The sequence below is a fragment of the Scomber japonicus genome, chromosome 21, assembly GCF_027409825.1.
Source record: "Scomber japonicus isolate fScoJap1 chromosome 21, fScoJap1.pri, whole genome shotgun sequence".
In the NCBI taxonomy this organism is placed as follows: Eukaryota; Metazoa; Chordata; class Actinopteri; order Scombriformes; family Scombridae; genus Scomber; species Scomber japonicus.
In genome coordinates, this window is record NC_070598.1 from 6103248 (window position 1) to 6128902 (window position 25655).

Below are 25655 nucleotides of genomic sequence, written 5' to 3' on the forward strand. Positions count from 1 at the left end.
CTTGTACAGCGTTGTATCCGTCGTGTGCAATTGTGCGATTCAAAGCCAAGTTCGAAGCTATCCGAGCAGAGTGGTGTAACGTTGCTTGTCTGCTGCTGGTCAGCGGTGAGCTCGGTCTAACGTTTCCCTCTGATTAAGATGCAGTGGTGAAAGCTGCCTTTGATCTGAGGAAATGTCTGCGTAGGGAGCAGTTGGAATGCGGCGCTCTCTTCTCTGCCTTGCAGATGGAGGGAGAGAGATAGTGTCACAGTCCATTTGTCTGGCCTCGCCACCGCCAGTCCACCCACGGTAGCAGAATCTGTTTGTTCAGAGGCAGCCGGGCCTAATGAAATGAACACCATGTCGCTGTTAGACATGTGTAAATGTGTGGATCCAAGTGGATTATTTATGTTTTCTTTTGTTTATTTAATGCTGGTGACACAAAGGCTGAATCAAGTCATAAATCAAGATGTTACTTTATTAGTCTGATGCCTGTAAGCACATTTCAACTTCAAAAAAATGTTTATATTAGGAGGTATATAGATTCAACTTGCATTAAACTTCCTTAAACGTGAGTGGTCGTATGTTTCCTATCAAATTTATCATCATTGTTTACAGCAGTCACACACATTTACCTCTTCTTACTTTTAAAGCACATTGAAAACATGTATTCATTCTCTTTCTATATTTCCCCTTTTCCTCTCTGTTTGTCTGCAGGCCTCCAGGGTTGGCGGGCAGTCCAGCTTTCTCCGACATCTCCCTCATCCGGATCTCGCCCCAGCGGAACCCCTCTGTGGGGGCGGAGTCGCCCTTTCACCCCTCGCACCCCTACATCAACCCATACATGGACTACATCCGTTCACTTCACAGCAGCCCCTCCATCTCCGTTCTGTCAGCCACCCGGGGCCTCAGCCCTGCAGATGGTGAATAAAGTGAAACATACACCGACACGCACACACACATGTACACACACTCAGATGCACACTCAGCACGCACATGCACATCTGCACACAACCCCAGCAGAGCAGAAATATATACGACAGGGACTCGGTAGACCCTTAAAAATAATTGTTGGAATTGATTAGCCAGGTTCGATTGAAAGTAGGAGGGATCTCAATTCTCTGTATCGGTTTAATTCCTGTTTGAGATCAGAGGAGGTCAGGTAAGAGGCACCCAGATCCATCTCTATTAAGACTCAGGGGTTGGTGAGATGTTATCTGAGGGAGGGGAGTGAGTGGATTGTGAGTATTATGAGTGCGTTGTGATCCGTGTGGGTGGGGGCGCAGGTTGGAGAGAGGCTAATCCTTTTGATCTGTGAGTCATGTCATAGACCTCTGGAGGATGCATCAGTGAGCGGCAGGGTCACGTACAGTTACACTGCGCACACCGGGGGAGGGTTGGATTCAAGTTCAGGGTTTTGGGGGTTTGGGGGGTTGGGGGGTGGGGGGGTGGGAGTCGGTTGTTATGATGTTCTACAGGGAGTATTTATTCGCTACGGTCTCAAGACGGATGTGGACTGGGAAATCAATTACAGCGGACACAAGAAGCACTCAAATTAAAAAGCAATACAAGATATAAAGAGTAAAATCAAGAAGGAAGAACTCCAACTCTAAAATCAATTTGTTAAAAGCAGCTTCAGTGTTTTTTTTAATGAAAATATTGGAAGCATTTTGAATCACATGATTTTAGTATTTAGTAGTGCTGAAACAAGCGCTGTGTTAATCTTAATGGTTAATTTAATAGAAAACGAGTCAGCAACAATTTTGATCATTTTGAAGACTAATTAAATTATCATGAACTGAATAGTTTGTTGTTTTTTAATTGTTGGTCAAATTAAACACTCAATATGAAGATGTCATTTTGGGCAATGGGAAATTTTGATGAGCATTTTTCACTATTTTCTGATATTTTATAGACACATTTTTCATTGATTGATTATTTGGCCCAAATAATTGCTGCATAATTTTAAAAAAAATCCTTAGTTTTTTTAAGATGATGCAAAGCTGTCTTGTACCATCCAAAGTTATAAATAAAACAGCATGTCAAACTAGACAGATGTAAAAAAAAAAAAAAAAAAAAACTGGTGTAAATTTTCCACCATAAAAAAAAAAGCTGATCAAAGAGCTTATTTGCCAGAAATCTATCTTCACCTTGAAGATCTTGAAATGGCCTGATGATCTATTCCGGCACTCATGTCCTCATGCCATCAACCTTTTGGCACTTCAGCAGCAGAGACCCACTTTAACTCCCCATCTTGTGTTGAAGTGTAGCCATGAAACGGCAGATAGCAGGGGCATTTCCTTGACACCGGGGGCTCACTCCACTTCATGTCATCTAGGTCTGTTAAAAGCTGGTATCTGTGAGGAAAACTACAAGACTCCGCTCCAGCAGCCTCACTCAGCCCTTCTCGTGCACTCCACTTTTTTTTTTTCGTGAACAGGAAGTGTATACTCGAGCTGAAACTCTCTACCCGCCAATTTTCCATTACCACAACATAATGTGCACCAGTCTCAGCTTGCTTTAAATCAAAATAGTTTCTCTCAACCTACCACACGATCCTCTTTCAATTCATAAGGCTGTGAATTGTGAATGAGCCACCTAATTACTCTTTTAATCAATCTGGTGATTAATTAACCCATCAGCTTTTGTGTTGTTAGTATATCACCACGCTTACAGGGAGCCTCCTACTTCAATATGCAAAGATTTTTTTTTTCTTCTACCAAAAAGTACATTTGAATAATGATGAATTAATTAACAGAATCTAATGGAGATTTAAAGTGGGTGGGATTTAGTGCCACCCTCTCGCTGCCACACATTTGCTTTCACATCTTTTTTTTTTTTTTTCTTTTGCTCCTCCCTCACAATATTTCTCTCTTTTTTCTTCCATGTGAGTTCAGAGGTAGGCTTGCCCCTGATCCTATTGTTGTGCTGAAGGAGCACCCGGTGGCTCACCAAGTCCTGAGGCATGTCTCTTGCCTTCTTCTCCTCCACGTCGAGTGCCACACTGACAGCCTTTTCCCCCCACTCCCCCTTTTTTTTTTTTTTTTTTGCCCCCAGGATCGCACTCTGATGCCAACATTTCTGATTTAGAAAATTCTGCAAAGCCCTTTTCTGTGTGTGGATACTGAATGGGCCACATTATGGTTGAATGCAAAAGCAAAGCTAAGGCGGAACAGTAGAGACAATTAAGAAACTCCCCCTTTCCACTGAAGACATAATACCCAGATCGAATTAATTTAGAATTTTTTCTTACATTCATTCAACCAATCATGGATGCATATTGCAGGCATACAGGCCAGCCTTAAGAGGAAATCTCCTCATACAGTGTTTCTTTATTTATTTCTTCAATTGGGGGAAAAAAGAGCAGCAGCACTCTGTGGGTCTGAACCGATTCCATATTTGCATCCAAAACCACAGTGTTAGTCTTTTCCCTCTCTCTTTCTTAGAATATTTGCATAAGGAAGCCCACCGCCAGATGTTTATTTTTAGGCTACGGTTCAAGGACTTACAGCACTCTATAACTAAGGGAATGACTTGGAAAAGAGAGGCATTTTGAAGAAAAAAAAGAGAGAGAGAGAAAGTGAAGTGGAGGCAGAATCGTTTTCTGTATCTTTATGCATGCAGATCTATCTGGGCAGATTTAGGCCTTTTGTTTTTTCCTATAAGGGAACAGAGTCGAGGAGCAGGTTGCATATCTGCAGACTGCAGCCCTGATGTGTACAACGCACAAGCACCATCTCTGGCAAAAGATGTGTCAGCCCACATACTCTTACCACACACACACACACATACGTATATATACATATACTTGTGCACTCTCTCCAAGTGATCAAGGAACAGTAAGAAGAAGAGAAAAGGCTGTTTAAGAATGGTATTGTAAGACGATCAGTTATGCTGTGCTCGGCATGAATGCATCAATCAAACACTAATGCACACTCACTGTAATCTCTGAGCAAGCATCCCGTAATCCCCAGTGAGGCTCTCTCCGTTTCAGGTGATGCTCCCCGTGCAGCTGTTTTGCTTAACTTGATGGTGTTGCTAATGTGCTCATTACTGTTCTGCTGAGCTGATTATCATCTAATGTAAATGAACGCTAGCTTTATAATGCATTGCAGGTGCTTCCCCTGTCATGTTTTTCTCACTACCTAATTTTTTCTTCTTCTGTTCTTACCTTGCTCTTCTTTAAATACTCCCTCCCCTACCCTCTACATCGTCTTCATCGCCCTCATCTGTCACCTTCACTCTTTTTGGTTTCCTTTTGTTTCCTCTTTGCTGACCGGGTCATCTCTCTCTCTCTCTCTCTCTCTCTTTGCTGCTCCAGCCCCTCACACAGGTCTGACCACAGCTGAGTACTACCACCAAATGGCTCTGCTGGCGGGCCACCGGAGCCCTTACACGGCCGACCTGCTCCCCTCTGTGGCGTCGACGGCGGGCGCTAGCAGTGCCAGCGCTCTGCACATGGAGTACCTGCAGGCGATGGAAAGTAAGTGTGCATTGAGCTCATACATGGCTCGTGAAGCTCTCAGGAGTCAAAGCTACACGATATTCCATATACATGATTATATTATGACATGAGATCCAAAACTGATGTAGGGTCAGCAATTCTTATGAGACATTTATAGTTTATGGGAGTTTTCAGCACACATTTTCCCATGGCCAAGTTCCCAAGGCCAAGTTGAATTAATATCATATACTTATATCATTCAGCTTTGCATATAGTCGCTGTGCTGCAGAAATCATGCATCTCCTAGCTTATACCATGCAATTTTCAGATTATCAAACAGGTCTTTAATTTTTTTTATGGATATTAAAAAGTAGGATACATTTCTCCAAATCTACGGCAACACTTAATTCATGAAAATTCAGATCCATAGATGAATGCTTTCATATGTGCTATGCGTAGGTGTCTGTATTAAAACAAATGTATATATGGTTTTAACATTTTTTACACATCTAGGAGGATACATATAACTGCCAACTAGGCTACACAATGAAATCTGGCTCTTGAAATGACGTTTTAGGAAACCTAGACATCCAAAAATCTTGACTTTCACTAAAACTGAGCCTTAAAAAAAGGGCGCTTTCCAAATCCACGCATCTCAAAGTATTACGAGTGCATACCTGAACATTAAAGCATGGGTGGCCCCGGTGGGAATTCAACCCTTAAACTGCGCTTTCACAATCCACCTATCTTGTACTATATATAGCTAGAGAAGCTACAGCTCAACCACAGCGAGGAGGGACCTGCAACTCGGCTGTGACATGATTTAAATGAGCCATTGTCTTAATGTGTTGGTCTCAGGACTGTGTGCAGAGGACTTATGCTAATGAGTTATTTTAAAGTGTAAATAGGAAATTAAACGCACACTGAATCTTAGAAAGGTCGGACAGCCTCACCCCATTTCCTTTGATGAGAATGTATTTAGTCAGGCAGACGCCGCTTTCATGGAAATCCGGGGTGAAGTTCTCCCGTATTCCTCAGAACAAACTAATTAAAACTAGCCAAACTTGTGCGGGTATCAGAAAATTAATTGCTATTAAGTGGGAATTGGAATGTCCCACCATTCATCACTGGAGAAATCCTTTCTTCTGTGTCACTTTTTAAGATTAATAGACTGAAACAAAACAAATAGGGCCAAATTTAAGTGGAGATGTGGCGCTCTTCACTTTAAAAATCGTCCTGTGATCATTGCTGGTAATAACTCTTCATGTTTCAACAATGTGTGTTCCAACGCCCATGAAAAAAAAAAAAATTAACACTTTAAAGCTTTGTTGGATTTAAGAAAAAGAAAAAAAAAACATACAAAGAGGAAAGAGGAGAGTCTATCAAGAGGCTTCTACTGATAATCTGGGCTACTGCGGCTATTTTAGTCTATTTCACATCAGTGTAATTACCTTCAGAGAGAGCTGTGCTAATGAAACAATGGGCCTGTCCTGCCTATTTGCGCTTTAATGGGCTATTGTCTACATTCTTACTGCCTAATTAGTGCCATAGCTCTCATAGATCACTACACTAAAGACTGTATTTGTGGTCTTTTTTAGTTCAGTCTAATTTCCCGTGCTATTTTTCCTCCATTAAGGTGTTTTTCTCACTAATGGGCTCACTTTTAGTATCATTTAAGCATTTTTAACACATTTTCTACAAACAATCCAATTAACTTTAGCTATTTATTATACTTTGTGAACTGTAATTGTAGTTGAGACTCCTTTGTGTTTAAAGGTAATTATAATTTTATGATAAAAAAAAAGGATTATTGCCATTTTTCATGTCCTGAAGTGTTTTTACTTTACATTTCTTCAATAAACTTCTCTGTTGCACCAAAAAAAAAGAGAAAAGAAAAGAAATGTGGACAGTCTATTTACACCACAGGCCTCTCCTCTCCTCTCCTCTCCTGTGACAACGTCCCTCTGAGGTGGCCCCCCGAGGTGTGACGGCAAATGTTCAACCCCAGTTTTGGAACCAGCTTTTATTTCTAACACCGTCAGTCCGGCCTGTCTGAACCCTCCCTAGCCGTGAGAATTAATGACGCGGCGCGTAACCATCCGTCCCGTCCATAAATCAAGAGGAAATTAGAGGGACAGTCCTGCTACGAGCCGGGACGCTCCTCTCTCTGTCTCCCCCGGTTGGCCGATTTATCATTTTGGGCTGTGCATTAATAAACACCACTCCCATGAGGCTTTGCAGTGGTGGGACGCTGGCCCTCTTCTCAGCCCGTACCCCCTTCTCCTAATTCACCACAAGTGGAAGCTGTCCCTCACACTGGTGTGGATTCCACTTGTTAAAAAAAAGTGTCAGGTGTGTCAGATTTTGGATGTAGAAGGTTTTATTTTACCCAATCCAGGAAGATAAAGCACCTTTTTTTTTGCAGAAGGATTAGACATATGATTCAAGCTCAATGAAACGGTGAAGCAGACATGTCAAGGAGCGTCACGTGACAAACCACAGGGGACTGAATTGTATTTAGTGATTGTGTACGCTCAGGGATTTGTATGTGTATACACCCTCCTCACTAAGACATGAAAAAGACAGATTTTCCATACAATGACAATGTAAAGGGGGTGTTGCTCTCCATACAGCTTCGTTGCTGTAGCCGAAACTCAGGCCTGTGGTTGCCAGAACACCACCGCTGCTGCCACAGAGGCGCACACACACACACACACATTCACACACATTCACATCCACACACTCTGATTACCATGTGAATGGAGCGTTCTGTAATCGTTGGATGTGTCAAACGAGAGACGGAGCATTTACGTTTGGGAGATGGATGGATTGTGGGGGACGTAAATATAGAGGGGGGTTATCGGGGCTGCGTAAGCTGGTTTTGTCTGCCTTTATAAAATAACTCAAAATGTTTTATTTCCAAGTCTTGAGTCACAAAGTCATTGTGTCAGTTCATGCACAAAGCGCGACATCCCCTCAGTGCTTTTTTTCCCCTCCTTCCATCTCCCTCTGTTTTTCCCTGTCTTGTTTGTGACATCTCCATGTGAAAAGACAACAAAAGTCATGTTTTAATCTCTACCCGTGGCTCATTGTATGTGCAGAGAGAATGGTTGTGCCGTTTCCGCCTTTTACCTTTTCAAACCCCCTTTTTAGTATTTCCAGTCAACACTGATTGCATTTGAATAACGAGTCAAATTGGACTTGATTAAATATTACCATACACAGTCAGAGCATTTCTCCAACATAAAAGGCATGTTTTCTCATGGATGAAATGCAAGCAGTGCATCAAGTGACAGCTGAACACTCATTCAGATGAGCCTTTTGTCTGATGATTGACAAAAATGTCATCTGTTAGGGTTAGATTAGGTTAGGGTTTGGATGGAGTCAAACAGGAAAAAGTGGATAAACCCGCAAATGCTCTTTTTTTTTGATCTGTAACAAATTTTTAAGGAATTTAACAGACGCTCTTCTTCAAAAAGCGTTGAATGAGGGAGCAGAGAACGTTTCATTTACAGCTTTATCAGACATTTGAAGGTTGCATTTGTCACTTGTTCTTTTCTTGTACCTTACTCTATATATTAAAAAAAAAATCTCCTCTTCTCTCCTCTCCTCTTCTCTTCTCTTCTCCAACAGACTCTCGTTTCCCAAGCCCGAGGCTGCCATCACGGCCCAGCAGGAAGCGCCCCCTGCCCATCTCGCCTCTCTCTGAGCACAGCTTTGACTTGCAGACCATGATCCGCAACTCGCCCAATTCTCTCGTCACCATGCTCAACAACTCTCGCTCCAGCTCGTCCACCAGCGGCTCCTACGGTCACCTCTCTGCTGGAGCCATCAGGTAGCAGACTGTGATTTGAAAATTATCCTGCATACATTATGCTTAAAGCTCTCGGTTCAATGTTAAGGTGCTAAGTGCTAATGCTATGGTGTTTTTTTTTTTTGCACTATACCTCCTCGATATGCTCTGTGATTTTCCTTGTCTATTCAGATATTGCTTGTGCTCGTACAATAACTGTGTGTTTTATTGAATTTATTACAAATATAAGAGTAAGAATATCTCATTTAGCTTTGTCAGAGGTTAATATACTCTTTGATATAAAGGTTTCCAGTGAGCATAGTGGGTCTCTTCCTGCATTTAAGACTCATTTTTTACCCTTTTAAGTCTATATAAATGTTATTTATTGTGATAAAGGGGCATTACACACATTTCACACATGAAGTTCAAGTTTACTCACTGCAAAAAGTGCAGCTCAGCCTTTCTCTGTTGCTCATGAGGGAATTTGACAAATAGATAATGTCTTCTCGGCTTTGGCTTGAAACAACATGACAATCTGGAGGCTTTGGCTTTAAGGGAATAGGGGAGATCTAATGACAGATGTTATCAAGTGGCATAATGGAAATTGTAGTATCCACTATTTATAGAGCTTCATCAGGCGAAAATTGAAACAAACTGTCCCCAAATTTCATGTAAGTGCAATAAAATGATGAATGACCCTTTTTTAAAGTTAGAAAAAATAACTTTTATAGTGTCAGGATGTGTTACAGAAGCTGTGATTGACTGTGTTTCTATCAAGGTGGTCATTCAGGGACTAATGTGCCAATAATGAATCATAAAGCAGGATCTCTAGGGAGAGATGATGCTGTAACTGATCATTGACTGGTATTTTTCATATAGCATACATACAGTGCAAAACTTGTGAGTCTCCTCTGAATATTAGTGTGATACCATAGTTGTATTGCAGTGTTTTGCATGTTTAGCTGACAGAGAAAGAAGGAAAGGAAGCGTGTGTTGGAGCGAAAAAGTGTCGTCCATGTCAAACCCCCATGTGGGTGACGATCTCCCAGCCAGCCAGTCAGCCTGCCTCCCCGGCGGCTCGTGTCAGTCATCCAGTTACACCTCATGGATACCTCACATACATCACGCCCCAGTACCGGAGGGCGAGAGAAGGGGAAGCAAAAGAAAAGAAAGAGAGGGAAGGGAAAAGGAAAGATCCATCGCCCCACCCACAGCCATTGATCAGCGATCTGTAAGAAGAGCCTGATCAATCACACGGTGCGCTCAGCCACTGTCCTAGTGACAGGGCCCAAATAGCCAGAGCCAACAGACTGATGAGTGATATGACAAGCGGATGGGCCCCCAAATGTGTCTCGGTCCATTGATTTCCACTCGGCTCGTAATAAGATCAGCAGACATATGGGTCGCAGCGAGAGCGAAGCGTCAGGGCTCAGGATGAATGGAGGCCGCTGCTGTCGAGCCACACAGATCTGTGTTTATCCGGTGGTTCACCTGTGGTTATTTGAGACCCCAGAGGAGGTTTGGTGGCTTCTGGGATTTTTTTTTTTTTTTTTTTACTTTACACCACAGCATCAACAAAGTTAGCTCAGGTTAAAGGGAAATAAACTACTGAGGAAACAACTCTCTGTTGCAGTAACAAGGACATAATTCTGCTTTATTTACAAGGCTTTACGATACACTCCAGATTATTTATCAACTGTATCATTTGCCCAGTGGAAGAATGACATTTTGCTTTACACAGACCACATGATAATTCACTGTGTGTTAACAAGCTGAACATTCATTGGCAAGGATTTGCCGGCAGCCCCGTGGTTCCAGCATTACCATACCATCTCCTGTCAGATTGTCCTTAGGGATGCGGAGCTATCCAGAACAATCCATTTATTCACCGTGTTTCCCTCTCTTTTGCCTCACTGCTGTTGCAACCGATGTTTTAGTGCAAAGTTTCAATTTTTATGATTCATACATAACCCAAAAACAACCTGTTCTCCCTCTCCTTTCAGCCCAGCATTAAGCTTCGCCTATCCTCCGACCCCGGTGGCTTTGCACGTGCATCAGCAGCTCATTGGCCGCCAACCAGGCATTGTGGGCTCTGCTTTTGGACACAGTCCGCCATTGATCCACCCGACGCCGGCCTTCGCCACACAGAGGCCCGTACCTGGCATCCCCCCCTCTGGGCTCAGCGCCAGCGAGCGTTCGGCCGTCTCCAACGAATCCTCACAGGTGAGAGCGGCAGCAGGCGCCTGTGCGATTCATCATCACGGGTAATAGATAGCGGCGTCGCATGCCAGCCGCATCTCTGCGAAATGTAGAGAGCTAACATGGTACAGGCAGGACCCCCCCTCCACATGCTCATCTCCTGGGAGTTTCCTCCTACTTGTTTTGTCTCTTGTTTTTAGACTGCCAAGCGCGGCCCAGAACGTGCCTGCAGCAAACAACAAGGGGCTTGTTAGCATAGAATCCCACTGCTGACTCCATTAATCACTAGAGAGAGAACAAGGATATAGAGTGGGAATATTGACATGGATGGATGGATCCAAAGGGGCTTTTTCTCTCCTTCCTCAACCCTTACTGTATGTGCGGGCCCACATTTGAAGTAAATATTCAATGTTTATTACCAGTCCTCCCTGCTGTTTCCCATCGCTCAATTTTTTCGTTACTGCGAATGAGGCTTGGTTCAAATTGAGCAGACCAAAATTGCCTTTTTCCTTCTCCTGAATAAACATATTGCTTTGGGGCCACAGCTGAACCGCATATATTTCAGCAAAGATGGTAGGACAAATGTGTTACATGTTGTAGAAACTGAGGAGATCGCTACAGCTCTTGAGTGTCCTGTTAAAAACCATAAACATTTTGGAGGTAAACATTTTCCTGAAGCGATCAGGAACATCTGAAAACCTTTTTTTTCCATAAGTTTAAAATCGACTACTTCTTTTTTTTAAATGATGGTGAGCTGGTATGTAACAATAATTCCCTTGAGGGCAAATTTAAGCCGGGGCCAAAGTCAGGTCATCCATTGAGATCAGCAAATGGTTCATTGAATTGCTTCATGGGTTTGTTTTAATTGCAATGATTAGGCTAGCTAATGTGATGCATTGAATTGCATAGTTTTTCATTTGCACAGTTAAAAGCTGGGACTGAGGGTACAGAAATCATTACAGTGGAACCATAGTTTGTTTTTGCTGGTTGATTAAGTAAATGATTAATTGACTTGTAAGCATCACATGCATTTTTAATAATACTGCATAGGATAACAAAAGAAATATCATTAAATTAAAAAAAAGAAGTAATTGTCTTTATAGTTAACTCAATGCCAGAGGAAGCTTGAAAAGGCTGAGATAGATGTTGTAAGTTCTTAAATATTTCCTGTTTCCACAGATCAAACCAACAAGTGAATCTGCAGTGAGCAGCACCGGAGACCCCATGCACCACAAACGCTCCAAAATGAAACCAGAGGAAGAGTTGCCGAGCCCAGGAGCAGTGAGCGTACAGGTGAGGATGACCGACTGTACAGTTATTAACCCTTTTATACTGTTAATTATTCTGGGTCCATTTTGGCCCGGTTTTGAACCACAGATCTGTTTAGAGAGCATCAATAGTCGATTTTAGGAGAAAAAACAGCTACTATGACACAATATCATGTCCTATTTTACATAAGACATGAAAATATAACATAGCAATAATGATTTAAATGTTATTTTATTGAAACTGAAAATTACAAGAATGTCCATTTTGGGCCAATTTAGAAAAAGTAATGACATTTCTGAATAAAAGCTCATGTGGGGTGTTTCTACAGCTGTCAAATGTCAGAATGGGTCAAATTTGACCTGAACAGTATATAAGGGTTAACAATGTCTGAATATAAAGCTCTTTAGTTATGAGGCAAATTAATACATTCATCACTGGGTGTGTAAATCCCAGAATCCACCAGCAGGTTTTTGTATTTGATTAGGAAGCTCATATAGTGTGTGATCACCTGCCAAAGTTCCTACACTAATAGACAAGCTTACCAGCCACAGTCTGCATTTACCTGTACTGGCTGTTTTTATTGGTGTTAGATTCCCACCCTGCTTTTATTAGTTGCATTTTCCCGAAGCAGACAACCCATTGATCTTTGGGACACTACTAGGAAATTGTTTTTGTTTAATCAAATATTTAAGTGGCTGGAAAAATGAAAGAAGTGAAATCCGTGTTAGAAACCTTTATGAGAGTCGATACTCAGCTTTTCCTCCAGTCGGGCCGCAGCACATCCAGCCTGAGGTGTGTGTGTGGTGGAAGTCCCGGACCTCTCCTGTATTAACCCACCACCAGCTCTGCTCTGCTCAGCCACCTCACTGTGACAGTGAAATATGTCTGGGCTAATAGAGTAACCTAGAGCAGGAAGAGGGGGTTAGATTCCTTAAATACTCGCCCCCGTCCTGTCGTATAACAACCCCCAAATACAGAGCGGGGCTTTCAGCGCTTACATTTCCGCTCTCCAGACTTCTTTCCCAGGCAGCCAAAAAAGGCCGGATTCACAGGGGCATTGGAGCTGAGACCTGTTACCAAATCAATTTTGGCTGCGTCTTCTCATGTGAACCCGCCGGGCCTGTGGAAAAAGTATTTATATGACAGGTTTAGATGAGCTCTCCCTCTGCTTTCTTTAGTTTCTAGGTGTTTTATCCGTATCCCTTATATAAAGTCACATCATGCATTTTATTCTCATGACACTGTCGAGCCTGGTTGTGCTTTGTGTACAAGAACTTTCTCCCTCCTTGTTCTTCTTTAGGATCATCCTGACGGCATGACGCTGGTAAAGGAGGAAGGAGACAAGGATGAGAGCAAACAGGAGCCAGAGGTGGTTTACGAGACAAACTGCCACTGGGAGAACTGTTGCCGCGAATTTGACACGCAGGAGCAGCTAGTGCAAGTGAGTATTTAGCAGCACACAAAACCATTTCAAAAATGTGGAACAAGCATGCCTTTTCTTAAGTCTTAACTCCAGCGGAGACATGATTGCTGGTGTAAAGTTGCACCAGGCATTTACCACACATTGGCAGCTCCAAATTCTCCAGCTGCAAAATTTCAATATCCAGAAATCCTGTAAAGCCTGCGTCACTAAATTGGGCGTATTATGTTAATATTTTATGATTTTAGAAAGTTTTTTAAGATGTTTTATGTAACAGTGCAGATTTATCACCTTTTTTTTTCAAACGTGACTCATGAGAGATTCAACTGCGTGTCTTAACAAGAAGGAAAGAGACGATCAGTGTGAGATTATTTGAAATAGATGCTCAGAAAACACAAACAGATACCACTACGTATTTTGCTTTTCATACTGTGATTGCTTCAGTAGTTTCTTTCCTCTCGGCTCAGTCGATCCCAGCACACAACTACACTAGCTGCACAATTTTTTGGACATTACCTCCCTATCAGACCACAACCCCTGCCTGCGTGCCTGTGCATTAGCAGTCTAGAGTCAGAACTGCAGCCATTGACTGATACTGCTGCCGGATTCCTGATTGGATCCGGGGGACGGTGGTAATGGGCTCAAAAGCTGGAGAGCACATCTCTGCAGCTGAACGGTGCTAACTGATTTGGTGGGTTAAGCCTCCCAGAGTCAGGATGCAAGCTTTGTGTGTACTACACTGGACCCAGCTCTCCTCCCCGTCTGTTATCAGAACTCTCTCACACAGCAACGGGGAGATGGATGGCTCTCATCACGCTGCGCCTGCGGGGTTCACTGTTAAGCTAAATATTAATGACATTATGGTTGTGTCGCCCCTCACTGCGCCTACTTACACTGACGCTATTAGCTCTGCTGCTCTCACGCGGCCTGTGAGCTGCACAGCCGTCAGATATCCCAGACACAGAGCAGGCTGAAGTTGGAGAAGTGGTGAAAATACACCAATATGATGCTGTAAACAAGGAGCGTACACACACACACACATATATATATACACACACACGTGAAATACACATCACCACACATCTGATAGAAAGATCCTCAGCTCTCCACAGCTGTCTATTTGCCGTCTTGACATTGCAATCCTTAGCTGCGGTGGTAACCCCTATCTATAATTGATATCCTCAGCGCGGAATGGGCTGCCTCCCGTGTTTGAAGGGCTCGGCTCAAAGGTTGAGGATCTTGACAACTTCTTGCCCCTGTTTCAGCGGCGGGATGAGTTAAGGTGGTAGGGGAAGGGGAGGTGGGGGATGGCTTCTTAATAGAGGAAAAGCTTGCTCACATCCTCCCCCTACTGTAGTCACACCAGGTGGCCGTCTGAACAAAAGCAATGTCCTCTCATTCCTCTACATATACTATCCACACTAACCATGCCGAGCTGCACCTATTATCAGATTGTGTCCATGTAGACACCAACACCAACAAAATCCTTATTAGTTTTCCATTTTTCCATCTTGGAATTGTTTTTTTTTTCTTCTCCTTCTTCTTCTTCTTTTTTTTTCTGGCATTTGACTTTCTGATATTGCATTTTATTTCTCATTTTCTATGCACATGCAGATATGCAGCGAGATGCCAATAAAAGTCTTCGCCTACAGAATCCCTGCCCTCTAATTCAGCAGAGCGGACGAGAAAATGCTCTTATCTCTCCGCAACCCCCCCCCCCCTCCCAACACCCCCCCTACCCCCCCTTCAGTAATAGGATAAGTACAGTATTTGGACCACAGTGGCTCTCCTCACACACTCCGAGGGGGCGGGAGGGGTGGGGTTGGTGGGGGATTTCCATATAACCAAACAATAGAGCGTCCCTTCCCCCGTACTTGTCTTCTGAAATGGCTTTGGGGAGAAAACATGATGAGAAAAAAAAAAAAAAAAAATAGCGGTTTCTCCTTGGTTGTAACCATTTTAACTGCTTTTTGAAAGTTTATTCATTCATATATAGCAAAACAATCGATGACGTGGAGTTATATATCGTGCTAAAAATTTGACTGCCGTGTTTGACAGTCTACGTCATGATATAAACGGCTTTTTGAAGTATTAAAAGTGACGGCTGCGCTGATTCAAATATCCCCTTTTTTCCCCCTTTGTGGTTGGCCTAATTTTAGAATTAAGCCTTCACACCACCCTCATCGCTTTCCACCTTGTTCAAAAGCACTCCTGCCACGCTCTTGATGCATATTTTTACACTCTCAAACATGCTCTCACCATGACATGCCACAGCGTTCCTTTATCATCTGCGTTTAAGCGCTCTTGGTGCAGGCGATAAGATAAACATCAGATCTATGCAATTTAGCTCACTTATCTGGCCTACCCAGTCAGCAAAAGCGAGGCGGGTGTCAATTTTAGTTTGCTGTATTTATTTCATTTATTACATTTCAACTCTCTACCTCTCTAACATCTCTCCCGCTCTCTTTGCCTGGCTCGACAATTCTTTAGCTTTCCCCATTTTAGGGGCATAAACCTCTCTCTCTCTTTCATTTTCTCTTTCATTTTCTCTCCCTCCCCTCTTTACCCCTCGGAGGGAGTACTTTTAAAGATAAGGCCTGGTGGCTTCTTTAATGTCTCTCTTGAAGTGGGCTCTTTTTTTTTTTTTTCACTCGGGTTTGTCGCCAAAGATGCCAACCCCACACTCCCATAACTCCCCTAATGTGGCCTCGCTCAACAATCTTTTTATTATTTCCTCATTGATCTATTACTGATACTTCACCACTGAGAAATCTACAAGGCGGCTATGAATTTTCACTGCCCCTTTTTTTAAAGCAAAAAAAAAATGAGTGTAAGCTATATTATATTTAGTAAAAAGGAAGGGGGTGTTAGAAGTTAGTTGTTTATGGGGAGAAAAGTCATCTGAAAAATACACATTAGACTGTGAATCAGCATTAAAGTTGCTGAAATTAATTAATGTGATTAAATTAATGTGTTTTCTGTCAGTATCCATCTAAAGTTTATTTATCTAAGGGTTATACTAAAACAGCTGAAAACAAATTTGCAATCTTGTGCACTCATAATCTTCAATGGTTGAACCGTTTCTGTCTTGTCAGCTTGGGAAGCAGAAGTCTGTTCTGTCATGGCAGGCCTGTTGGTAACAGATGGATTTGGGAGGGTGCTGCAGACTGGGATTGGGTTGGTGGTCTTCCATGTGTGTGTTCTCACAGCTCATCAGGCCTTTTTTTTACCCTCCACAGTCACTATTCTGTTCCAGGTCATCTGCATAGGTGGCGCTGTGATGTCCTTGTTCTTAGATGGGGAGCGGGGTCTCCCTGTGCGCAGCCTTGTTGAGGCGGCTGCTGCTCGCTTCCCCGGTGTTAAAGGGAGATAAACTCGGGCGCAGTCTGAAGGCAGCCCCCCTCTCTGGCTGCTGGCGCAGGCCTTTAATTGGTAAAATGCAGATTTTTTTTGATCAGGAGAAGGATTAGGCTCCTTATCTGTCTAGAGTATCTTACTCTAAGATGAAAAGACTGTGGTGAATTACACATGCCAATTCTAGCTCCCTGCCCCCTGCTCGCTCACTCACTTACTCTCTTCTTCCCTCCTTCCCTCCCTCGCTCAATCTTTACCCCTTTTACTTCCTCCCTCCCTCCTTCCCTCCCTTCTTTGCCTTTTTTCATGCTCTTTTTTTTTCTACTTCTCCCCCCCTCTCTCTCTTCACACAAAGCACTTCAGCAACTGACATCACAAAAGAGCATATGATTTATTAGGCGGTGTTTGATAAAGCTAAACGGTGTTGCGGGTCCCACAGCTTAGTGAAATTGCCTTGTAAACAGGCCCTCTTTTCATGCACGCTTGCATTCTAATGCATGAGGTTTGTGTCCCAGAGAGAGTTTGATAAGGAGACATGGAGATGGATACTGAAGTGGGCAAATGCTGGGAAAGAGCACAAAAATGATAGGATTCTGTGTATTACAGTAGTGCGTGGATTTGAGCGTTGGCATGGAGGGACAGAAAATCATTTGAAATCAGACTTTTTTTATTTGTAGAAAACATAAAAAAAACAATCCAAGGGTAAAATTGTTTTTGTGTTTTAGTGCTATTTATGTACACCCAAGCAGCAGGGGTCTTTACCAAGAAAACAGAGCCTGCACCTGTGTGTATACAGTATGTGTGTGTACATGAGTGTGTGTGTGTGTGTGTGTGTGTGTGTGTGTGTGTGTGTGTGTGTGTGTGTGTGCACCTCTCATACGTCACAGATGGCTTCAGTGTCCCCTGTGTCCGTATGCCTGGCGCTCCCTGTCGTACGACTCCCTCCTAAATCCATCTTGGTGGCGTTTTTACAGTTGTTGGCCGATAAGCTGGCAGGGGGAAGATGAATAACCTGCCGCACCGCCGCTATCAGCACCTGTTTGTCGATTTAGCCGGCCAACGGGGCCTGTCTGCTCAGCATGGAGATTATTGATTCAATAAGAATTGCCATTAGATCATGCCATTAGGTTCCTCGGCGGCCCCTCTCCCCGTGGTGTCTGTCCCCCTCTCTGTCAGCTCAGAGGCTCATGCATCACACCCGTCAACGACCTCCTTCATTTGTACAAATACGGTGTGAGTGTGTATCTGTGTGTGTTTGTGTGTGTGCGCATACACTCGTGTTGTGCCAGCCACCAGCGTGATCCAACACCGCGCCACTCTCCCATCGCTCTCCGCCAGGAGATATTGAACGCTGCTCACAACAGACCGATCGCTTGCCACAGGGATTCCCTCACAGAGAGGAAGAAAAGGAGAAGACGAGTCAGGTTTTTCTGAGGCTCTGACCGAGGAGAAGGAGGAGATCAATCGTAGGGAAACTTTACTTACGTCTGCGGCCATCCAGTCCCCAATCATCTACCAAGGAATTAGTCTTGTTTTGTCACTTTAAAATTAGAAAATTCCAAGTGAGAATAATGGAGGCCCTATGCCTTTATATATTAGTGTCAGTTTCTCTGTTGCCGCGCTGACTTGTGAGTGCAGTTTTTATGCAGTTAGAAGAGGTTTAGGGTCAAAATGTCTAGAGGAAACATTAAGAATAGGGTAGTTGGGGCTCTTTTGGATGCCATAGTCATGGTGCACAGGGTCATGATCTGGCCGAGAGGCGGGGCATTGGAAAGTACAAAGATGCCATTGTCAGGGCATTGACATGCCTGGAGGGGATCTGACCCTGGATACTTTTCATTTGCTTTGGTCCTGCATGTTTTATATAGCAACAATCTTGCGAGTAAGTGCTCAAAAGAAAGCACATTTCCCCCCAGACATTTAAGAGTGTTCAATGTCAAGTCTCTATTTATCCCCTTCCCTTCTTTCCTCTTGCCATCCGTCCCCCTGCATTTTACCCCCAAGGTAAAAAAGGCTTCTCCGCTGCTCAGGAATGTAATAATACTGGTTGCTTTTGGTCAGGATATTGTGTCTGTCTCCCTGGGTTTAAATTGCTCTCGGGGAGGCACTTCAGAGGCCACCACACACTGTTGTCTCTGAAAGAGAGCCAGATGTTGACTTCATCCCCAGAGGCTCTACGTCTGTATGTGTATGTGTGTGTGTGTGTGTATTTTTTTCTCCTCACCTCCTTCATTCCTCTGTTAACATCCACCACTTACCCTGTTTTTACAAGACAGTTAGTGTGAAAAGAAAAAAAAGACAGAGAGAAAAGGAAGAGAGATGAGGATGGAGCAAGAGAAAGGTGGTGTTCACAGATATAATGCTTGGCTGGAGTTGTAAAGCCTTCCGCATTTCAGGCGCCTTGACTGAACTTTTGATTTTCTCTCTCTATCTCCTCACCTCCCCTTCTTCCTAAGCCTCAGATTGGAAGTTGCCACGGCAGCACAACTGTCAGCACTTGTCACGGAGGGGTGAGGGGCCCAATGTGATGCGAAGTGACAGGGTTTTATTTGAAAATCCTGTTCAAATCGGACACTGAGACTCACAAGCTTGCTCTTTCTTTTCTTCTTCTTCTTCTTTTTTTTTTTTTTTGCCAATCATTTTGCAGATTTCGACAGAGTTAGGGAGAGAAACACAAAAGCCGGAAAGGAAGGGTAGAGTTAAGACAAATAAGATGGAAGAAATTAAATACACCGCATGAAAAGAGACAGGAAAAGACAGGAAAGAAAGTGTTATTTGCTTCTTAACGCTGCAGAGCAAAAACTTCCTCAAGCTGAACAACAAATCAATTCAAGGCGAAATAACATGGCACTCGCTGCAGCTCTTCCTGAATTAATATGTAAAGTCGCAGCAACTGCTTATAATAATGCAGGAATTGCTTTGATTGAAATGTTCTCATCTTTTTTTTTTCTAGCACATCAACAATGACCACATCCACGGGGAGAAGAAGGAGTTCGTTTGTCGGTGGGAGGAATGCTCAAGAGAGCAGAAGCCCTTTAAGGCACAGTATATGCTGGTGGTCCACATGCGCAGGCATACTGGGGAAAAACCACACAAGTGCACAGTAAGTATACTCCTATTCAGTTAAAGTTCACGTATCAGCAGATGAAAAGTTACTTTGTGTGTAACCTGCTAACATAAAGTTCAGGTAATAAAATATGGGACGTGTGAGTGATGTCCCCCTCCTCTTCTCTCTCTCTCTCTCCCTCTCTTTCTGCAGTTTGAAGGCTGTGCCAAAGCCTACTCCCGTCTGGAAAATCTTAAGACTCACTTGCGATCCCACACAGGAGAGAAACCTTATGTGTGTGAACATGAAGGCTGCAACAAGGCCTTTTCCAACGCCTCAGACCGGGCGAAACATCAGAATCGCACACACTCAAATGAGGTACTAGCAAATATGTTTTCAGACGGTCATGTTACCTTGAATTTTGGTGTTTGATTGGTGTATTGACCCGTTTCTTGCTGCTCCTGTCATCTCTAGAAACCGTACGTGTGCAAAATCCCAGGCTGCACCAAACGCTACACGGACCCCAGCTCCTTACGCAAACACGTTAAGACGGTGCACGGGCCCGAGGCGCACGTCACCAAGAAACAACGTGGAGATTACCCACGCCCTCCTCCCCAGCCTCGGGAGCCTGGCGCCAACAGTCAAGGCCGATCTCCAGGCCAACTGCCCCTGGGTGGGTATACGGACCAAAGGGAGTACAACCACGCTACCTCAAAACAGGATGAATGTCTGCAGGTGAAGTCCATCAAGACAGAGAAACCCATGGTAAGACTTTATTTCAGGTTTTATGAAACTGAACATTTTAACATTATTTGGATTGCTTTAAATCTTCTCTAATACTTTTACTACTAATTCCTTTACTGTAATGTGACACTATAAAAGCCTAACATTTAGATTTATGTGTGAATTAACATTGAACTGGGAGCATGCACATTTAACACTGAAATCTTCTAATGAGTAAATGTTTTTTTCTATCCATTGCTTCGGCATTTCTCTCCTTCCCTTTCTAAGGACAGTGGGTAATCAGGTGAGATAGGTATCCCTTCACTTTCTTTCCAAATCTCACTTTTTCCTTCTTTTGCTCATTATTATTTTATTGTCTATTGGACTTTTCTCATGCCATCACACCTGCTTGACACTTTCACCCCAGATTTGTTCTCATCGTATGTTTCCCTCATCACTCCCATTCATAAAAAGATTGGTCTTTACATTTCATTGTGCAACACTTTGAAGGGTGGCAATGATATTTACCAAAAGTGATGCATTCCTCTAAGCTATGCCGATGCCTTTGGGCAGAACTGAAACGGCTATAAAAGTATGCCCGATACTGCCCAGGGCTCCACTATGCTGCCAAATGAATTCAATAGTAAACGGGATCTCAAAACACTGCTGACACTTGATGCCAAAAAGTGATTCCCTTATTCCTCAGTGCAACATAGTTCCTAAAATTTTGTAAACAACCTAATTAGGCAGTAGCTGGTCTCATAAGAGTCTGGTCTCACAGGCCTTTATCCTGTTTGCCTATCCTCTGAAAACAACCCAAAACATGTTTTTTTCTTCTGAAGCATTTTTTTTGTGTCCCAACTGGAGCACAGGGGGGAAGCATTACTCATGCCCCAGTAAAGTACTAAACACTGCCTATCAAAGACTGTGTTTTTTTTCTCTAAAAGAATAAAGCTGGCAGTTGGTTCTTTGGTTTGGCAGCTAAAACTGCAATAATTATACAAGATAATTATATGAGCACGTGAATAAAGTTATCTCTCATAATGGTCAGTGAAAGTTCTATGAATAATTATCATTGCCTGTTGCAGGAAATACTCCTGCATTTCATTGTGTCATTGTTTGTGGCATATGACACTGTACACCTGCCTTTGTGTTACCTGAAATAAACTTGATAATCATCTCTTCTCTTATATATTTTTCTCTCTCTGTCTTTGTCTTTCTGTGTCCATCAGACGTCTCAGCCAAGCCCTGGCGGTCAGTCTACATGCAGCAGTGACCAGTCCCCCATCAGCACCTATCCCAGCAGTGGAGTCCAGCTTGCTGTGAGCGCCGGACGCTCGCCAGGGGAGGGGCTGGAGGAGGGCGATGAGAAAGAGGAAATCGAAGAGGAGGCAGAGGAGGAGTGTGAGGGTGAGCCAGCCCCCATAATGGACTCCACAGTCTCCACGGCAACTGCAGCCATGCTGACCCTGCAGGCGAGGCGATGTGTTGGCCGCCCCATGCGCTGGATGGAGCACATCAAGATGGAGAGGCTGAAGCAGGTGAATGGAGCGCTGCCCAGGCTGGGGCCCTTGTCCCCAACACCGCCCCCCAAAGTTTCCACACTACCCAACATCCTGGGGAAGGGTAAGCCATAACTTTTACTTTATTTAACTCTTGAATTTGAGGTCCAAATGGATTTTCCTAAAAGCTCTTAAAATGTTATACCAACATCCAGCATGTAGTAACAGTATTTTGACCCACAGAGAGCTCATTTGGGTATTTAACAGAAAAAAAACACCTGTACACTGAATTTACACATCGACACAAATGTGCACACAATTCACACTTGAGAAATGAATTATCCTGAATTCCATCTTGCCAGTTTTGGTTGAAGCATTCAGGCAAAACAAATGCTTAAAATTTACTGTTCCGCTAGAAAATGGTATCATAACCATATCAAGCTGTATATCGTATCAGAGAGAATAGCATGTAACAGTGTTTCATGGTCAAGTGCTTCCAGTTGTCTCTGGCAACATCTGTCTGAGCAATCTCTCCGCATTTACACTTAACTTATTTTGCTTTTTTCTCTCTCATCCTCTTGTAATCTTGCTCTCAGAACATAATTTCCTTGTTCTCTATCGGTTTTCAAACTTTCTTCATCGCATTTTCTGTCTATGTTTCTCCTCAGGATCCTGTCTAGGCAGGCAATGGGGGGTGTCTGCTCCTCAGCCACCTGCTCATGCTGAGCTGGGTAGCACAGAGTTAACAGTGCTCAACATGCTCCTAGACCGGCGTGACAGCAGCGGTAGCGCCACCAGCTCAGCCTACCTGAGCAGCAGCCGGCGCTCCTCAGGCATCTCCCCCTGCTTCTCCAGCCGACGCTCCAGCCAGACTTCCCAGAGTGAGGGTATGACAGCGGCAGCCCACCACCGCCGCCTCCACAACCTAAGTTCCACCGACTCATACGACCCCATCTCCACTGATGCCTCCCGCCGGTCCAGTGAGGCTAGCCAGTATGGAGGTGGGGCAGGAGGATGGAGTGGAGTGATACCCCCCGGTGGGAGCTGTGGAGGTGTAGGAATAAGCATAGGAGGAGGAGGGGTGACAAGGGGGATGCTCAGTTTAACCCCAGCACAGCATTACCACCTAAAAGCCAAGTATGCAGCAGCAACTGGTGGCCCACCGCCCACGCCTCTACCCAACATGGAGCGCATGAGCTCGAAAACTCACATGGGCATGATGGATGAAGGTGGCAGTAACCACTCACTGCCACCTCTAGTCAGGCCACACCGCTGCAGTGAAGGCACCAACGGGTACACCAATGGGTATATGGGACATGCAGGTTACAGGAGGAGGGTCCTCTATCCTGGCGAGGGACCACTGAATGGGAACCGGAGGGCCAGTGACCCAGTGCGGACGCAAGCTCCTGACAATTGCAGTCTGCCCCCAGTGCAACGCTTCAACAGTCTTAACAACCTCCACCCTCTTCCACCTCTGTCTCATCATTCTACACCTGAAATTCGCAACTTTAGCCTACAGAACTACACTCGCTCCGAGGGCAACCTGCAGAGAGGCCTACAGCACTCACCGCACACTCCCAGCATCGCAGAACACGCAGCCTTAGAAGCTCTGGCTATGGAGGATGATGGGGAGGCGGGCCTGTTGCTTGGGGATGAGGACATGCTACCAGATGACCTGGTGCAATATCTCCACTCACAGGTCCAGACAGATGGCGGCTCCTATATGCACATTGAGGACCAAATAATTTCTAGCCAAAGGGAAACCTCCCATCCATCGATGGAGGTGAATGAGCAGACTTCAGGGCTAAACTTGGCCTTCCGTGGATCCCACAACCTCCAGCAGCAGCAGATGCTGGCAAGGAAGAGTCCTAGTAAGCTTCCCATCCAGTGGAATGAAGTGAGCTCCGGGAGTGCTGACAGATCTCCTCAGAGGGAACAGAACCACCAAACACAATGTGGAAGGTGGTCAGGTACAGAACATGGACCCACATCTGAACCTTTTGGCAGGTTTGGAAACATGGTGGTTCAGCAGCAAGTGCCCCTTGATTTTCAGAACAGTTGTGCCCAAGCTAACCAGTCTCAAAATGCTTGCAGTGTCAACTCTGCAGTGAAGCTAGAGACATCACCAAACTCCTGCGCAGAGATGAGAGTATCTGGTCACAACTCAATAAACACCTTCGGCAGGTCTCAATTCTCCCAAATAATTGATGGACCTCTTCCGCAGGGCTTCAAACAGCAGGGCTCAAGTGGACCTCAAAAACAGAGCCACTTTCAGCAGAACCACAACAGTAGCACCTCCTGCCAGGTTGGGAACAATCTAATCCTAAGTAGGACCGCCATGGAAAACCTCCCCAGCCTCTCCCAGGGAACTGGTCTTCATCACAATCGACAAGTCCATGTCCCTCGCCCACCAATCAACGGTTACAGGAACTTGGTCAGGACCCAGCAATATCATAATCCAGAGAGCTGCAATGGAATCCAGGCTAGTCTCAATCAGCAGCAACAACAGCAGAGGAATGGGAACCACTGTTCCCTTGCACATCAGGTATCTGGGCTGAAACTGGAGGCCCCAGACCATGGATACTTAGAGCATGGCTTCAGTGATCGCATTCCCTTTGAGTCAGCGGATCCCAAGACCTCCTCGTTCTCCGTCCTGGAGGAACAGTGCTTGCTAGACTCCATGGCTGTGTCTGTGGGACAAGATAGTGGCAGCGGGGACCCTGTTGCGCTTCTCTCTCCTGGTTCAGACCAGGTGACCAGCACAGTGGATGGCACTGTGCCCGGTGTATTGGACGATGGGGTAAGTCTGGACTTTGGTGCCATGCTGGAGGATGGCTATGACCAGGGTAGCCTGGTCTCAGGGGTGTTGAGTCCCTCGATCTTCCAGGGTCTGTCCAGGACCTCATCACGGCTGACAACCCCTCGAGCATCTGCGAACTTCCATAGTGTGGCCCCTGGCCTAAACAACATGGCCATCGGAGACATGAGCTCTCTCCTCACCACCCTTGCTGAGGAGAGCAAGTTCCTGGCTATCATGCAGTAGCTACTCTCTCTCTCTCTCTGCTTTCTCCTCTCTTAGGAAAAATGGAATAAAGGAAGAGAAAAACTATGGTGTATGTGAAGATAAAGGAAAAAGTGGCAATTATGAGAACTTTAAAATATAATTAAAGTGTTCTGGCAGTCTTCAGGCAGTTGCCAAACCCATTTATTTTGTAAAAACAACATCCCACGCAGAAATGGGATGTGTCAGAAATTATGTATAGATAAATAGTTATATTCCTTTTCTGGAATGAAGGCTATTTTTGAAAGCCCTTCTCTTTGTATTACTATGTGATAGTGAGCAAAAGCTCACTTCTTTAAAACAGTATTCTGTGTATTGTCACTGTTTTTGCTGTACACACTGTTGGTAAAATGCATGTATTCAAGATTGAATCATGAACACTGTCTTTATAAGTACATAGCCCATGTGCCAAGTATCTACCGATTTGATCCAACAGGTACAACGCCGTCAAATCCATTCTTGTTACAGCAGGTCAGATGGGATTATGGGTCATGAATCAATTTAACAGGGCCCAGATGATAACTTTATAAATCATAGGTTTTAATAAGTGGTATATTTACATTCGTTGTCATTTTGTTTGTATGTTACTTTGGTGAATCTGTAAATGTTTCAGTGCTACCAAGTTTTACTAAGTGATGTTTTTGTCAAGAGAAACTGCGGTATTGTATCAAGTCCAAAAAAAGAAAAAAAGGATAACACATCCAAGTCTTAAAGGTATCATAGTCTACTTGATATCTAAATGGCTTGTTTTAGTTAGTCTGGTAAGGTACTCAAGTGTATATAACAGTGTTTTTATGTTCTGTTTGTGATAATCTGATTTTTGACGTTGGATTGCACGGTTGTTTGGAGCTGGTGTGAAAATGGA

General features: G+C 44.1%; 1 protein-coding gene across 1 annotated transcript in view; it reads left to right on the forward strand.

Annotated features, from left to right (window-relative positions):
* Positions 1 to 24772, forward strand: part of gli3 (GLI family zinc finger 3) — a 75951-nt gene extending 51179 nt beyond the window's left edge. Inside the window, exons 4-14 of the mRNA XM_053342641.1 lie at positions 697 to 902; positions 4301 to 4462; positions 8057 to 8258; positions 10220 to 10439; positions 11595 to 11708; positions 12985 to 13125; positions 19412 to 19561; positions 19718 to 19882; positions 19979 to 20269; positions 21460 to 21853; positions 22398 to 24772. Of these exons, the coding sequence (XP_053198616.1) occupies positions 697 to 902; positions 4301 to 4462; positions 8057 to 8258; positions 10220 to 10439; positions 11595 to 11708; positions 12985 to 13125; positions 19412 to 19561; positions 19718 to 19882; positions 19979 to 20269; positions 21460 to 21853; positions 22398 to 24772 (4420 nt within the window). The remainder of the gene's footprint in view (positions 1 to 696; positions 903 to 4300; positions 4463 to 8056; positions 8259 to 10219; positions 10440 to 11594; positions 11709 to 12984; positions 13126 to 19411; positions 19562 to 19717; positions 19883 to 19978; positions 20270 to 21459; positions 21854 to 22397) is intronic.
* The last annotated feature ends 883 nt before the right edge of the window (positions 24773 to 25655 follow it).